The 16,058-nt window shown below is 55.8% G+C and overlaps 2 protein-coding genes across 4 annotated transcripts in view; both read right to left on the bottom strand.

The window, feature by feature from the left end:
• Positions 1–2,873, bottom strand: part of SYNJ2 (synaptojanin 2) — a 75,458-nt gene extending 72,585 nt beyond the window's left edge. For all 3 annotated transcript variants that reach the window (XM_054722447.1, XM_054722449.1, XM_054722448.1), the window contains exon 1: positions 2,714–2,873. In XM_054722447.1, the coding sequence (XP_054578422.1) occupies positions 2,714–2,834 (121 nt within the window). In that variant the 5' untranslated portion in view covers positions 2,835–2,873. The remainder of the gene's footprint in view (positions 1–2,713) is intronic.
• A 6,675-nt stretch (positions 2,874–9,548) lies between these two features.
• Positions 9,549–16,058, bottom strand: part of SNX9 (sorting nexin 9) — a 63,148-nt gene continuing 56,638 nt past the window's right edge. Inside the window, exons 16-18 of the mRNA XM_054722166.1 lie at positions 15,004–15,118; positions 13,341–13,432; positions 9,549–11,038 (exon numbers count right to left, since the gene is read on the bottom strand). Coding sequence (XP_054578141.1) covers positions 10,991–11,038; positions 13,341–13,432; positions 15,004–15,118 — 255 coding nt within the window. The 3' untranslated portion in view covers positions 9,549–10,990. The remainder of the gene's footprint in view (positions 11,039–13,340; positions 13,433–15,003; positions 15,119–16,058) is intronic.

Below are 16,058 nucleotides of genomic sequence, written 5' to 3'. Positions count from 1 at the left end.
ATGGGAAGGGCGGTGGTCAGGGTCCCGCCGCCAGCGCCGCCGGCTGCCCGGTGTGCTGCCCCGCACACAAGCAGACACCGCAGCCTTCTGGGAAACAAATGAAGGCATTCTTCCCCTTGTCAGGGAAAGGAGAGCCAACAAGCCAGGCCTGTGGAACACAGGTAGACGTTTCTGGTTCAGAGCCATTCCGGCTGCTCGGGGCATGTTTAGGACCTGAGACGACAACTTTTGAGCAACGGAGGCTCTCAGTGCTCAGGACCAGCGATACCTCCAAATGCCACACTGCACTTATTTATTTTTTTTAAAAAACTTTAAATATGTTTTTATTGACTTTAGAGAGGAAGGGAGAGGGGAGAGAGAGAGAAACATCAATGATGAGAGAGAATCACTGGCCAGCTGCCTCCTGCACACCTCCTACTGGGGGATCGAGCCCACAACCCGGGCACGTGCCCTGACCGGGCATCGAACCGTGACCTCCTGGTTCATCGGTTGACGCTCAACCCCTGAGCCACACCAGCCGGACACCATGCTGCTTTTTTAAAAACAGTTCTACTTAATTTAAGAAAAACAGACTTTAAAAATTAAGTATTCAGCCCAAGGTCTGCGGAAACACGAATGCCAGGTTAAGGGACAAATGTGGGCGGCACCTGAGTCGGGGGCGTGCCATTCCCTTCATTCCACTCTTGGTTCTAGAACCCACTGTACTGTACTCACCAACGTAATGCACACGGTGTCCCCCCAAAGCGTAGACACACACTTTGGATAATTAATTATAAAGGCAGTGTTTATTAAAATGCATTTCATTTTCAAAATCGAGCTACCGGCTGTTACAGTGTATATACATTTTGGGGGGACACCCTGTACACGTATGTTAGACCCAATTTAATTTCCACATGGGAAGTATGCACATTACTTTCTTCTTCTTTTTTTTGTTTGATCTTCTTTTTAAAAAAATATATTTTATTGATTTTTTACAGAGAGGAAGGGAGAGGGATAGAGAGCTAGAAACATCAATGAGAGAGAAACATCAACCAGCTGCCTCCTGCACACCTCCCACCGGGGATGTGCCCGCAACCAAGGTACATGCCCTTGACCGGAATAGAACCTGGGACCTTTCAGTCCGCAGGGCGACGCTCTATCCACTGAGCCAAACCGGTTTCGGCACACATCACTTTCATTCATCATTTTTAAATCTTCACTTTTGAAAAAATAAAGTCTATTTTCCCCGAGGGGCTTCAAAGGAACTCAAATGTGTCTGACTCTAGCTTAGTGGAGTCATTCGACCACAGGACGTTTTAATCTCTCTGACGAAGCAACAGATGTACCATGACATTAACCTCTCGGCTCTGATAAATGCGGTATGAAGTGGACATCTAAAATGGAATGGAAGTTTCTGTGGTTTTCTCACAAGACCTTAGCCAATGACCAAACTTGGACTTTTCAGGACCGAGCACAAATTGGAGTAACCTGGTAATAGTTTGATCCACGATTCGCTGCACATGTTTGGTTCTGACAAAACTGGAGACACCATTTCAGAAAACAAGCCCATAACTAGATGCTGAGGAGGGGGAGGTGGGGAGGCGGGACTAGAAGAGACAGTGCTTCCAAGGCGTGGATCCTAACGGAAGCACCGACGCCCACAAACGTGGAGAAAAGACCAGAAACTTTTATAAAGTGTCATGGCAGCGAGTGCACCGGCCACCAGCCACCTGAGGGACCAGTGGCCATCCTGCTGGGCCACGAACCAGGGAAGGTGGAACAGCTGGACACCAGCTGGGAGCCTAGTCTCCAGCTTTCAAGTTCAACGTCGAACAGGCCTACCTGTTCTCCCTCTTTGGTGCTCCCTAGGCCTCCCACAAAGCAAGGGACCAGGGGCCCGTGATTCCGGAAGAGCCACCCAGGAGTCAGGTACAGACAGACGTGTCACTCGGGCAAGCAAGCTTCTTAGCCTCTTCAGGCCTCAGTTTACCCATCTGTAACAGGGGGAGAATCACAGCTCTTTTGTTCAGAGACGAGATGGTCTCTAAAGTCCTTGGCACAATGCCAGGCTAAGGACTTCCTGGAGCCCTCTATGAAACACACCGGCTCGGCTCTGACTCTGAACCACCAGGAAAGGCGGCGCAGGCAGTGGGTGCCTCCGAGTTCTGGGCTTTGCAGCCCTGACGCCTCTCCGCCAGGTATTTACCTGGGGCCAGAGGAAGACCCGGCAGGAGGGGGCCTGGTGCCCTGGGGGAAGCCTTGGGGTGCGCCTCCAGGAGCGGAGCGGGTCAAGGAGGGACAGGGGACTCATTCAGAGGGCCCAGGGGTCGGAGCCCACCCCACTGCGCCCGGGGACTCACAGAGGTGGCCCCGGGGCTGCTCCGTCTGTTACGGGGGTTTGGCCCCCGGGAGTGAAGCTGGAACACAGGCCAAAGGGTCTCACCAGCGAGCGCCCCAGAGCGAGCGCCGGGCACACGGCCCCGCGGATCCTCAGGAGCCGCACCGAGTCCGGCGCGCAGAGGAGGGGCGGAGGGCGCCGCGCACGGCCCGGCCTGCACTGTCCGGCGTCCCCGTCCCCGTCCCTCCATTCAAACCCGCTGCCTCCGGGCGGGTCACCGGGGTTGGAGGCGCCGGGTCTCCAAGTCTCCGCAGGGCAGCGCCCCGGGTGCCGGGCGCCCCACGCGGGCGGGAGAGGGGCGCGCCCGGCCCCGGCCCCGGCCCCGCGGGCACTCACCGAGCGTGGCCACCGTGCCGGCTTCGAAGAGCAGGCCGTCCCCGCGGCCGCGCGCCTCCAGCAGGACGCTGCCCCCCGCCTCCGGCCGCCCGAGCAGCCGCAGCCCCTTGCTCAGGGCCATGGCGCCGCCGCCGCCCGCCCGGGGCCCGCCACGCGCCGCGCCGCCACTTGCGGGAGTTTCACTGGCGCGGAGCTCCCGCCCCGCAGGCTCCGCCCGCCGCCCCGTCCCCGCCCCGTCCCCGCCCGCCGGCCGCCCGGGCAGGTGAGGGGCGCGGCCGCCTCCGCCTCCGGCCCCGCTCGGCCGGGCGCAGCGCTCCCCCCACCGGGAGGCCCGGCGTCGGCCCCGGCCCCCGGCTGGATGGGGCGATCGGCCCCGGGGAGGGGAGGCCCGGCGTCGGCCCCGGCCCCCGGCTGGATGGGCGATGGGGCGATCGGCCCCGGGGAGGGGAGGCCCCGCGGGGGCGGCCGGAGGGAGATTCCGCACATTCCTGGCGCCGAGCGGCCGGAGGAGCGGACATGGTTCCCGGGCCTTTTATGGGCAGCCCGGCCGCTGCGGCTGGAGCCCCGGCCCGCGCCTCCCTCTCTCGGCCGCTTGGGCGCGACCCTGGGGCGTCCCCGCAGCCCGCTCTGCCTCCGGCGCCCTGCGGTAAAGCGGCCAGGCCGAGGGGAGGGGCGCGCTGAGCGGACCCTGTGGGACAAGCTGCCGGGTACCCGCTTCCCATGGAGGTCACGGTGTGCCGTCTTGGAGAGACTGAGTCTGTCTCTAGACCTGCCAGTATGCGACCTTGACTTCCCCGCCTGCTTTCCGCACCTCCCAGGACCTGCCCCCCCCCCACGCCCTTACAGGGTGGGTGAGGGGGGTTGGAGAGGGGGGGTCAGGGGAGTTAAGGGCCGAAAGCTCGGGAAGTAAGGAGCAGGCGCACCTGAGGTGCAGGAGGAGGGCCCTTCCCCTCCCACTGGCCAACCTGCCCCCACTCTGTTAACCATAGCCCCCCCACATTCACACACACACACACACACACACACACACACACACTCCAGGGCAGAGGCGGCAGTGAGCGTTTGGCTCACCTGCAGACTCCAGCCCTAACCGCGCCGGCCCACTGAGGCCTGGGCCGGGCCAGGATGACCCAGAAGCTGAGTCAGGCGACTGCGGAGCCCCGCACACCAGCGCCATTATACATGATTGAATAGCATCAAAATAATTATTTAATATCGTCAGATATTCAGTGAGTGCTCCCATTTCCGATGGTCTCATAACTGTCATAAGGTGCTTCCCACACACAGTCAACCCCTCTTCACAGACGGCTTCCCTCCGTTTCTGTCCCCCCGGCCATCTGCTTGGTGGAAAACCAGGTTGCGGCCAGCACGCCTCGGCCACGGGATTTGCTGAGCGTGTCCCTGAGGTGTGTGCGCCTCGGCCGTCCCCCTCGCCCTGTAGCAGCCCCTGATCATCCGTGCTGCCCACAGCTCCACCTGTTCCGTCCCTCCTCCTTCCCTGGGAGCTCAAACTCTGTTAACGAAAACCCCACCTACTAAGAGCAACAAACAAAACCTGCGGGGTAGGGTTCTTTTCCTTCATTTGCTCGTGTTCAAACAAGGGGCTGTTTCGGACTCCGTGAACTGTTCACCGACACCCTCCCACGGTGACCAGTCAGCTAGTGTTTGACTCGCCCTGTGAGCGCCGATTCCAGTGGCAGCACACCTGCTGTGTCCCCGTCCAGGGCGGCTTTCGCCTGGCCCAGTGGTCGGCAAACTCGTTAGTCACCAGAGCCAAATATCAACAGCACAACGATGGACATTTCTTTGGAGAGCCAAATTTTTTCAACTTCAACTTCTAACGCCACTTCTTCAACATAGACGCGCCCAGGCCGTGGTATTTTGTGGAAGAGCCGCACTCAAGGGGCCAAAGAGCCGCATGTGGCTCGCGAGCCGCAGTTTGCCGACCATGGGCCTTGCCGATGCTCCGTGTTCCCACGCGACGCGACCCCAGTGGTCTGCCCGGCTCCTTGCCTGCCGGTACGGCGGCAGCAGGCTCGTCTTGCACATGCTCTGCTCCTCAGCCTGAAATGAATCATTTCCCCAAGAAGTCCTGATTTTTTCAGCGGAAAAAGGACTTTCAGGGCCACAGCCGGGGGCTAAGAAGCCCGTGACGTTGAACCTCGAGCTTACCTGCCCGTGACTCCCGGACAGTGTGGAGTCCGCTCTTCTCTCTGAGACAGGTATTCCAGCCCTGCTCCTCCGGCACGCACCCACCCCGCAGTCTGCCTGGCCCCCCTTCCCTGAGGAGGGGGGCCCTCTTCTCCCATCACCCGGTCTCCGGGCGTCTGCTCCCCTCCCCACGTGCTGGGACCCTGTCCATCCTCCCTCCCCAAGGACTTTGTTCCTCCCCTATCCCAGGCGAGTTCCCTTCTGCTCTCCAGCGTCACTCATTCAGGGACAGCTGAGCCTCCGGGCCATCACCGCCGCCGGGCGGAGGCCGCACAGGCAGGGGCTGTCCTTGGCCGGCTCCGGGAAGCTGCGGCTCTCCTGGCCGTCACAGGGGACGGGGTGGCAGCCTTCACAGGACCGCTGTTTAGAAGTTCATTTTATTAAGTTATTACTTTGGTGAAAAAGGAATAGGAGGCACTGATCTAGCTACACGCGCACGCGTCTGGACTTAAGGCCTCAGGTTGATGTCACTGGGCACGGACAGGCTCACTTTACTTTCTCACGACGCACCTGAAGCAGCAGAGCCCGCGGGGCTGTGACCTCTCAGAACTGCGCCTGAGCCCCCATCACTCCCTCTACCACCCGCTCCATCACCCCCTCCACCACCCCCTCCATCACCCCCTCCACCACCCCCATGGCCTGGCAGCTCCGGCTGCAGCACCGCACGCACTGTGTGCTCAGCAAGCTCAGAGCCTGGCGACCCAGCGACCCTCACACGTGCCTCTTGGCCCGGGTCCCCAGGCCCCTCGCCCCTCCCGGTCCACAGGGAGCCTGGAAGAAAGGCGGACTGAGAGGCAGCTGCAAAAATATCAGCCTTCTTGCCCATCTCAAGCTGTGTGACTGTTTTAACCTCAAACCTGAACTAAATCCACGTGGGACGTCACGACAATAACTAAAAAGCCATCTGCCTGGGTTAGTGAGCACAACAAAGATAAAGGGGCTGCTGTGGCCATGGCTCTGAGCCCTCCCTCGGCTTCCTCCAGCCCCGCAGGAGTCTGTCTGTCTGTCTCAGTGCGGACGGCTGGGGCTATAAAATACCCGTTCTTGTGTTTTTAAGGGTATTGTAAGTGAAAGGGTTTTATGCATTAAAAACCCGTGACAAGCCGCCTCGAGCCAGCAGTTCCCGTGACAGAGCAGCTTCCAAGCTGAATTCCTTCCTGCCGAGCACGCCCCGCAGACCCCGGCGCCCGCACACGTTTATGTGGACAATCACGTTGACTTCGCCGCCAGATTTCTCTCTCTACCTCCGGAAGGCTGGCTCATAATTAGCGAAATAAGCCTCCCCCGCCTCTCAGTGCCAAGACCCTTCAGGAAGTGGTGAGGGTGCACACAACTTACTCTACCCTCTCTCCATTCTATCGCTCGCCCCCTTTCCAGAACCTCCCTCACCCACGCCAGACTCCCACGGAGCCACAGGGCCGTCAGCTCTGAAGGGAAACACCTTTTAGAAGAAGGACATTCCTTTCTCCTCAAGGCCCAGCCCCCCCCCCACCCCCTCCCTCCCTCCTTTGGGCAGAGGGAGAGCGTAGCTCTTGGGCCTGTCCTTACCGCAGCTGTTCTGAGCACGGAGAACCCCAGGTGCTGGTGGCAATGACCACACAGATTAAAGCTCTGGGTCTTGTCCAGACAGCGGACCTGGGCCATCAGCTGGGACCTCTGAGGACTGGAGACCGACTTCGCACCCACTTGTGAAATTAACCCCCCCCCCCCCCCGCCCTCTTCAGGACATCCCTGTGGTCAGATGCTCAAAAGAAAGAGAAGCAATGACAAGAAAAAGAACAGGATGCGGCTGATGGAATGAGAGATGACAGTCTGGGTGGGTGAGGAAATAGACATCCTTAGAGTGACCCTCCACTGAGTCACCCATACCTTTAAGAGTCGGGTGGAAGATACCTTTTCCCCAGAGAAATTGTAAAATGCACACATGAATCATTTGCCTGAAGTCGCATGTGACTCACTGACACACACACGCCAGTACTGCATGGACCCTGGCCAGGAATTCCTATTTTAGAGGCGAGTTAGAAGCAGCTGAGGACAGGATCCCCCTGAGGAGGGGCTGGGAATTCGATCTTAACGGCAAACACATGTCCCAGGGCAGGAGGACACGCACAGCTAACAGCTGCCAAAGGAGGGGTGAAGCACGGATGCCCCCCTCACGGGGTGGGCCGTCATGGAGCACCCCACTTGTGCTCACGGCTTTCCCTTCTGCGTGGGTGTGCGGCGAGGGGAGAGCGGGCCCTCCTGACTGCGATGGCTTGGCCCATCTGGAAGGGATTAAACACGTCCACAGAACTCACGCTCACAAGAGCGGCTCGCCTTGGTAGATATTTGTTTTGTTTCGCTTCCTCTGTGGGTTGACAGTTTTCCAAAGGGCACATTGCCCAATGCTCCTGCTTCACGGAGGCAGCGTGTGCTCAGACCCACCGGTTTGGGCCCGGTGAACGCACACTCTGGCTCAGCAACGGGGGGACCACAGCCCCGGGGACAGGCCGCTGCGGCTCAGGCCGAGCTCCACGTGGCAGGAGTCTCTCTTCTCGGGAAGTTGGCTGTGGCGCCAGCAGCTCTCCAGGCCCCTCTCTCCTGGGTGTTGGCTCAATGTTCTCAGCTGAGCCTCTTTTTTTTGGTTTAAGTTTATTTTAACCAATTTACACAGGTGCAGTAATGCACGAGAATTACCACTACCCAACCGAGTTCACTACATACAGTTTAACTTATTTTTTAACTAGAGGCCCAGTGCACGAAAATTCGTGCACTGGAGGGGGGTCCCTCAGCCCGACCTGCACTCCCTTGCAGCCCGGGAGCCCTCAGGGGATGTACAACTGACGGCTTAGGCCCAGTGGGGAGCGGGCCTAAGCTGTCAGTCAGACAGCCATAGCGCTGCTGAGGAGGCGGATTGCTGTGCTCGCAGCCACCAGCCCGGCTTGTGGCTGAGCAGAGCTCCCCCTGTGGGAGCGCACTGAACACCAGGGGCAGCTTCTGCATTGAGCATCTGCCCCCTGGTGGCCAGTGCACATCATAGTGCATCATTCAGCCATGAGGGTCAATTTGCATATTACCCTTTTATTATATAGGATTGACTTCAGAGAGGAAGAGAGAGGGAGAGATAGAAACATCAGTGGTGAGAGAGAATCATCAATTGGCTGCCTCTCGCACACCCCCTACTGGGGACTGAGCCCCAAACCCAGGCATGTGCCCTGAATCGAACTGTGACCTCTGGGCTCATAGGTAAGATGCTCAACCACTGAGCCACAGGGGCTGGGTAGCTGAGCCTCTTTACGTCACCTCTTACTCCGCTGTCACTGTAGAAGTGCATGCTTTGCTCCCAACTACTTTCTTTGGCTAAAGCAGGTCGCATGATGATGCCTGTTTTTACTGAGACGGGGAAGCATGGTCCATCGGTGGGCCCAGGGGCAATGAGAAGCACATGATGGTAAAAGTGGTAATGTCTGCTCAGTGACCACGGGAACACGCTTGGAAATTAAAGTGAAGTTTGAGGAATGTGTGCTAAGCTGGTCTCTCTGAATGGGAAAACCACCCCATTAGATTTAGCAAATAGATAGGCTTTCCACTCCCGGCCATGAGGGGAGCAACAGGCCAGCTTGCTCCCCTTGAAGAAGATAGAACAATGAAATATGGTTTCAGACACTCGCAGGAGGGCAGGACTTTAATCCTGGGAGAATGGAAATAGGTCAGCCCCCCAAAGGCCCCCAATTACTGCTTCATGCAGGTTCCAGGCTCAGTACAGGGCGGGGAAACCAAATAGAGGCTCGTGGTCTCGCCACGTCCAGGAGACAGAGACAGAGATCAGCGTTCAGGGTGAGCATGGCGGGTAGGATTTGCAGGGCAGCGCACAGGAGAGAAGGAAAGAGAGATTAGATGGGAGCGAGAGAGACACACGGACAGTCAGTTCAGATCTGCGGGGGAGTCGCCTAGGAACACTTTGGCTGAACATGGTTCCACGCACTCATGAGAGGAAACCATGTGAGCACAGGGACTCAACCCCCAGAAACCAACAGGACTGAGGCTGGGCAGCCACCAGCCAAGGAGCAGACATCCCGACACAGGCCCGGGGCAGGGCCTTGGGACAGGCACCCTCAGCAGGGCGCAGGCCCGTCCTCTGGTCTGCAGCCAGAGGGAGCCGCTGACCACGCACACCCAGCTGTCCTCCCCCAGGAGGGGAGTGGGCCCCCTGGAGCCCTGCCCCCGCCAGGCGACCTCGTCCAGGCCTCCGCGTCCAGCCTCACCTCACTCGCCTGCTGCCGAGGGAGTCCATCTCTGCTGCTGGTCAGTTTGAGATCAACGAGGGTCCGTAGTAAAAGGAGGGTGTCGCGTTTGCCTGGGTCACATCTGCTCTTCAGCTCACCTTTTATCGCCTGCCAGGAGAGGGGCCTGGAGCAGCGGCGGGGTGGACGGGATGGAAGTGGGGTATCTGTGATTGCCCAGCGGGGCCCGTAGGCTGCCCGAGGTTCCGTGAAGAAGCGGCCCAAATGCCCCTGGCTACCACTCCTTCCTCCCCCGCCCGCCCCGGGGGCACCAAGGGCGCTGTTTCAGCAGATGGCCACAGAAGCAATTTTTAAAAATCACACACTAACACCAGAAAGTGTTTTGAAAAATGGTTTGAGAATTTACTGTACAGGTTTTTTAAACAATTTATTTATATGTTTGCTACATGCTCTTACATTTGTGTAAAACATTTATACATATTCTTTACAATTTGTACATATATTAAATGGCTATATCATAAACACTGTTCTATGAGATTTTATAAAAGAAAAATCAAGGGAAATTACTTATAAAACATTAACAAAAACCCGTGACACTAAAGAACAAGAAGTTCTCATTCATGTCCATCTGATTTCCTCTTCTACTTATTTTTTGGTTTCATTTCATTCATGCGGCCCAACGTTCCATTTTCTGTAACAGCGCGGTCGGGGCAGAGCGAAAGCCGTGGAGGTCACGGAGTAAGTAAGGCAAGAGCGCAGACGGGGACGCGTCCGCAGGAAGACCGTGTGCTGCGCGCTCAGACCCGCAGGGGTGGTCTGCGGCTCTGCTTGGCTTAGGCCGGCACCGAAGCACCAGTGACCGGAAACCTCCGGGGATCAGCGCACGTTGTTCCGGCTGCCACCCTTCGCAGCCGCTAAGCTTTTCCATTTGGGGGGAGGGGGCGGCCAGGTAACTGTTCTCCTCTGTCCGGTAATACCAACTGGCCCACTGTCTGCTCCCAAATCAAGTGGCCAGTCCTGCTCTCACTTCTCATTGGGTCTGACTGGGCGGCTGAGGACTAAACACAGGCAAGAAGCCTGAGGATGGCGTGTGTCTCGCCCCCGACCAGGAGGAGCGCTCGCTCCTTCCTGAGCACAGGGTCAGCACAGGGGTCAGCACAGGGGTCAGCGCAGGGGTCAGCATGGGGAACGTCCCCAACGGGCCCCACGTGTTCTTTCCCGCGTAGGGCTGGCCCTGCTGAGGAAGGACGTGCAGGAGAGAATGCCCTCCTCATGATGACGCCCTCCAAACCCTCCTGATGGTGGGGCGGCATCGCTGCAGGGACAGCCTGTCGCAGCCCCCACAGCCCCTCTGCCTCCTTTCCTGAAAACGCAAGCACTTGAGTCATAAATGTGTCAGTGAAAGGCATGTGGATCTTCCTAAACAGACAGGAGTTCCAAGGCATTGAAAAGAATTATAAAAATATATACAAACATATTTTTTTTTATTCTGGCATATTCCATATTTTTAAGAAAGCAATTAGTAACCATCTGGCCTTGGGTAAGAACTGGACGATTGTGGGCTTAAAAATTACAAATTTATGTAAAATATAAGTGGGGAAACCTCTAATTTTCCATTCAAAATTCTGGTAATTTTAAATACTTTCCAAAAATAGAGACAATTTCCAGCGGTTTAAATAATGGCTGTGGAAATGAAGAAAAGAAGACATATAACTGATGCCGTAGGTAGAAAGTAGGTGTAGTTTTTGCACTGTTTCTCTCGGTGCTGATTGGATGAGGGGGATCAGACTGCATTGCCCCAGGTCAGAGGAGCACTTGGGAGTTTCTTCCTGCTCCGCTCCGTCTACATCACCGGGAAGCGGCCGAGGGCCTGCCTCAGCTTTTCTGCAATCTGGTGGGAAAAGAGATCTGAGATAGCACCTCCACACAACGTCACAGCGACCTATTACTTCCAGCTCTTCTCAGCAAACACTGTAACAGTTCCAAACTCGGGTCTATGCACCTAGGCTCTCCCAGCTGCTGTGGGAGAGACCTTCTCAGACCCGGACCAGACGCTCCCAGGGAAGTGCCGCTCCTCCGAGGCCCCCCTGCCTCCATCCCCTTTCCCTCCAGGGAGGCACGAGGATCCCTCCACCTATGAGCTCCTAAGACCCAGCAGAGGGCTTGGCCCGTGCTCACACCCCTCTGCTACCACAGGGTAGACAGTGTCACCTTTAACATAAAGCCACTGCTGTCCCTCAGGGATGGCGTGCCTATGTCTCCCCCAAGGACACACGCTCCAGAAGACAGAGGTCTCAGTCATCCTTGGACCCTGAGCGTTTGCAGTAAGTGCTTAGTGTATAAACTGAAGAAATGTTTGCTTCGTGAATATGCACATCCTATCTAATAAAAGAGTAATATGCAGATTGACCATCACTCCAACACACAATATAGCTGCCCCCATGTGGTCAAAGATCCTGCCCCCATGTGGACACAGGATGGCCACCACAAGATGGCCAGCAGGAGAGGGCAGTTGGGAGGCACCCGGCCTGCAAGGGAGGGCAGTTGAGAGGGACCAGGCCTGCAAGGGAGGGCAGTTGGAGGTGATCAACCCTGCAGGAGAGGGCAGTTAGGGGTGACCAGGCCGGCAGAGGAGGGAAGTTGGGGGTAAACAGGCTGGCAGGGGAGCAGTTAAGCATCAACCAGGCTGGCAGCGGAGTGGTTAGGGGGTGATCAGGCTGGCAGGCAGAAGTGGTTAGGGGCAATCAGGAAGGCAGGCAGGCAAGCAGTTGGGAGCCAGCAGTCCTGGATTGTGAGAGGGATATTAAACGGGCAGTCGGACATCCCTCCAGGGGACCCAGATTGGAGAGGGTACAGGCTGGGCTGAGGGACAACCCCCCTCCGTGCACGAATTTCATGCACCGGGCTTCTAGTTTTAATAATAACTATGTTAGACCTAACAAAGGCACAGTTTCTTTTATATATATACATGTATATATATACATGTGTATGTGTGTGTGTGTGTGTATGTAATTGGTTTCAGAGAGGAAGAGGGAGAGAGAGACATCAATGATGAGAGAGAATCATTGATTGGCTTCCTCCTGCATGCCCCCCAATGGGGATCGAGCCCGCAAACCTGGGCATGTGCCCTGACCAGGAATCGAACCTGGGACCCTTCAGTCCACAGGCCGACGCTCTATCCACTGAACAAAACCGGCGAGGGCAACACGTAGTTTCCTATTCTGAATTACAATGGCATTAATAATTAAACCTCACTTGGGCTTGAGAATTATTTAGCAAATTAACATCAGAATTTCAAGATTTGCCCTTCAATTACTCTCTCACACAGAACACAAGTGCCTGCTCTTCTAACACAGGGTGCAAGGCCACCATCCAATGGCACCGATGATAAAGTGCACGGAACAGGGCACAGGAGCGCATGAGGGGAGAGCAGTGCTTCGGAATCCTTCTGTGCACTTGTCTCCAAAAGCAGCTGCTCCAACGCACAGGCACAGCATGCGACAGGCACATCAACCCAGCTCCTTTCCGGAACCGTGGCGGGGACAGACTTCTCGGCGGTGTCCAGTCCAAAGACGACACATGCACGGATTGAGTTTGGGGCCTGCCTACTAAAGCCCTGGACAACCATGACATGATACCGTGGAACGGTGGAGGACTTAGTCGGAACATGGCGGCCAGCACACAGACAGTTCTAAAGTACGAAACTTTGCGTTCTCATTGATTTCTGAATGAAGTAGTTGAGGCCTCGCTCTCTCTTTTTAATTTCCTCTCTGCAGTCCCTTGGAGCACTGTGAGACCTGTCACAAACAGAGGCCGCCTGTGGTGCCCCGAGCGGTGCCAGGCTCCTCCCGGCTGAGCCCGCTGGGCGGCAGGGTGACCTCATCCATTCAGCAGTGTTCCCTGCGCAGAGGGGCAGTGAGGGAGGGAAGGAGCCACACAATAGGGTCTTCTCGGGCCTCACCACTGGCACCCGATCCCCCTTCTCCAAAAGAGAACCTTTCTGTTAACCCAGTGTTACTAAAAACGGAAAGGCAGAGGTAATTAAAAGATTAAGATAAACCCCAGGAAATATTTAGCCTCTTTGCGTTTAATCTTAGGATTAAAAAATACAAGCAGATTAACTCGATACGGTCAGAGTGAGTGACCAGGAACCCTCCCCTCTGCACAGACGGTGGGGCGGGAGGGTGACTCACCGTTTCATAGAACTGTACCTGCTGCTCCAGGTACAGGCGGATGACGCTGTTGTAGTCATAGATCCGGTTACTATGGAAGTGATTCATCTCCGCTACAACCAAAACCAGCACACCAGTCAGTTCCCCCCACTCCACAACGACCCTGGCTTCTCTGCTCCGCTGCGGCTCCTCGCCAGCCAGGTTCACCCTGCTTGGCTCAGCGCAGTGCTGGCTCTTGACAACTCACTTTATAAAGAGACTAGAAAACCACTGAACAGTGAACGGCAAACACGTTCGAGTAAAGGGAGGACTTTTGTTGATTTGTATCTTCTCTGCAGATGACTGCAGTTCCGAAGTTCAGGTGTGTTTACGGGGACCTAGCCAGGCACCCGGTGGGCCCTCTGCACCTGATCCTTAATGGGGCGTCACTGCCTGAGCACCGGGCTGTCAGAAAGCCACCTCTCATTAGCGAGAGGCTCTGCGCCCCCCTCTTCATCTTTGCTGACGTACCCACTCACAGAGGAATCCCTCATCACAATGTGTCTCTCGGCGCCACCCCTCCCACCACAGCCGCCGAGGCCTTCCTCACCACAGCTGCTGCTTGCCTTTTCCCTTCCACTCCCGGCCTAGAAAGCCAACTGCTGGCATCAACTCCTACAAAAAGCTAACTGTCCTGAGTTCCACATTATCTGAAGCTCTTCATTTGTCTATCTGGATAAGCTCAAAGACAAGTTCAATACCAAGTTCCCTATTGCAAACCCTTCAGCACCCACATCTGCAATCCGCTTTCCCATCTCGGCTCTGGCTGTCCTAGTGCTGGAAATCCCTCCTACACCTCCTCTCGCCCCGAGTGCTCCTTGGAGGGCCTGCAGCGCTGTTCTCCGCCCCAGCACATCTTCCTCGCGTCCTCCAAACCTCACGCACAAGCAGTGGTCTTCGGCTGGGCTGTCGAGCCGACGCTGCCCCTCCCATGTACCCCACGCAACTAGCAAGCCCTTCTCCCTTGAGCATTTTTTCTCTCAAACCCTTTTAAAGGCTTTTTAATGCCCACCTCAAGTCTAGACTCTTCTGCCTGGCCTTCAAGGCCCTCCACAACCACCAACGCTTACTCCCCAATAACCTACAAATACGTTTTATTCCCAAAGGCCAAAGGCATCGTTCTGCCTTTGTACGCTTCTGTTCGTGCTAGAGCATCCGTCTTCTCCTTTCCCATGAATATTCTATCTGTCCAGCAAAACAGGACAAACCCGTTCCCTGCTCCTAGGAGAACACTCAACTACGTAAAAATCAATGAACTCTTCCTTTCACTAGAGTCACACTGTGCCTAACTACTACCTCCAAATGCCTTTCACACCACGGTCCTCAGCCACGGAGGCTACAGGCTGCTAACGGCTGAACTTGGAATTGGACAGAGCATTAGGAAGGTGCTGATATTAAGGCTGGAAAAAGCACCTTCAATGCCCCTAAGAAATAATAAAAATGTGCAAGTTTAATCAAACCGTCACTCATAGCCATGCCAGGTAAACGTCAGTTTTCATCAACACTGGGGTCCCGCGAACAAGTGGCTTATGAGGAAGTTCCAAACCGGCTCTTACTTCCCTGCGGTTCCCATCTGGGTTTCTCTCCAGGAGGAAAACAGCAGCTCTCTGGGAAACCAGGCCCACCTGCTACCCAGACGCCTCACCTTGTAACGCGTAGGACATGGTGCCGACGCGCTTCACCATGTTCTGTTTGTCCTGTGGGGTGATTTTGCTCGTTGCAACCAGTTTATCACTTTCTTTCACTTTTTCTATTGCTGCCTGTGAAACATGGAAGTGAAATGGCATCAGTAAAACAAAGCTGAAAGGATCAGTCCTCAGTTTAAAATATAACCAAGCAACCACCGCTTTTACAATGACTTGCTGTTGAACCGGACAAGGTCCCTACAAGGTGACATAGGAAAGCACCCACTCACGACTCCTTTAAGTCACCTGCAAGCAAAGGTAGCTGCTCCTGGAAAGTGTCACTGAGCTGTGCCTTAGTTTATGCTGCGAGCAGCAGGAAGCCCGGCAGCACTCCGTTTCTGGGGCATCTGTGGGCGCCGCCGGGTCAGCGCAGTTCCCAGCAGGACGCAGCGTCCTCGTGGCGCTCGGGGAGGACGGGCTCGGTGTGCACGCACAGCGCTCCCTGCGCTCAGGGCGAGGACGCCGGGCTGGTGCTCAAGCGAGCAGGCTGGAGGCCCGAGCTTTGCTGCGATTTCCGAAAGACGCACCGAGTCCATTTTAAATTAATATTTAGGTGGAAGTAGCCGAAGAAGCTGCTGCACACCTCACAGCGCTCATTACTGAGAGCCGCCTGGAGAGAAAACCTCCACGCTCGCGGACAAATCCGGCCCCGTGCCTAGAACTCTCACTCGGTGGAATACTACCCTCCAACAGCTAACTGATCTGAGTTATGTAACTGAGATTTTAACTTGACTTTTCTTCAGTTTTACTGGAATGTAATGACATGGAGCACTGCACTAACTTAAGGTGTGCAACACAATGACCTGTTACAGGTGTCTACTGTGAAGTGATCACCACAGTAAGTCTAGTCAACATCCATCTCCCTTACAGAATTACAAATATTTTTCCTTATGACGAGAATATTTAAGATCTACTCTCCCAGCAATTCTGCTTCTGTTACATATTTGAAGGAAACAAAATCACTATCTCAAAGAGACAGAACACTCCCAGGTCACTGCGGCACGATTTAAAATAG

The sequence above is a fragment of the Eptesicus fuscus genome, chromosome 10 (genome assembly GCF_027574615.1).
Source record: "Eptesicus fuscus isolate TK198812 chromosome 10, DD_ASM_mEF_20220401, whole genome shotgun sequence".
Classification (NCBI taxonomy): Eukaryota; Metazoa; Chordata; class Mammalia; order Chiroptera; family Vespertilionidae; genus Eptesicus; species Eptesicus fuscus.
This window is presented reverse-complemented; position numbering and strand designations above follow the sequence as displayed.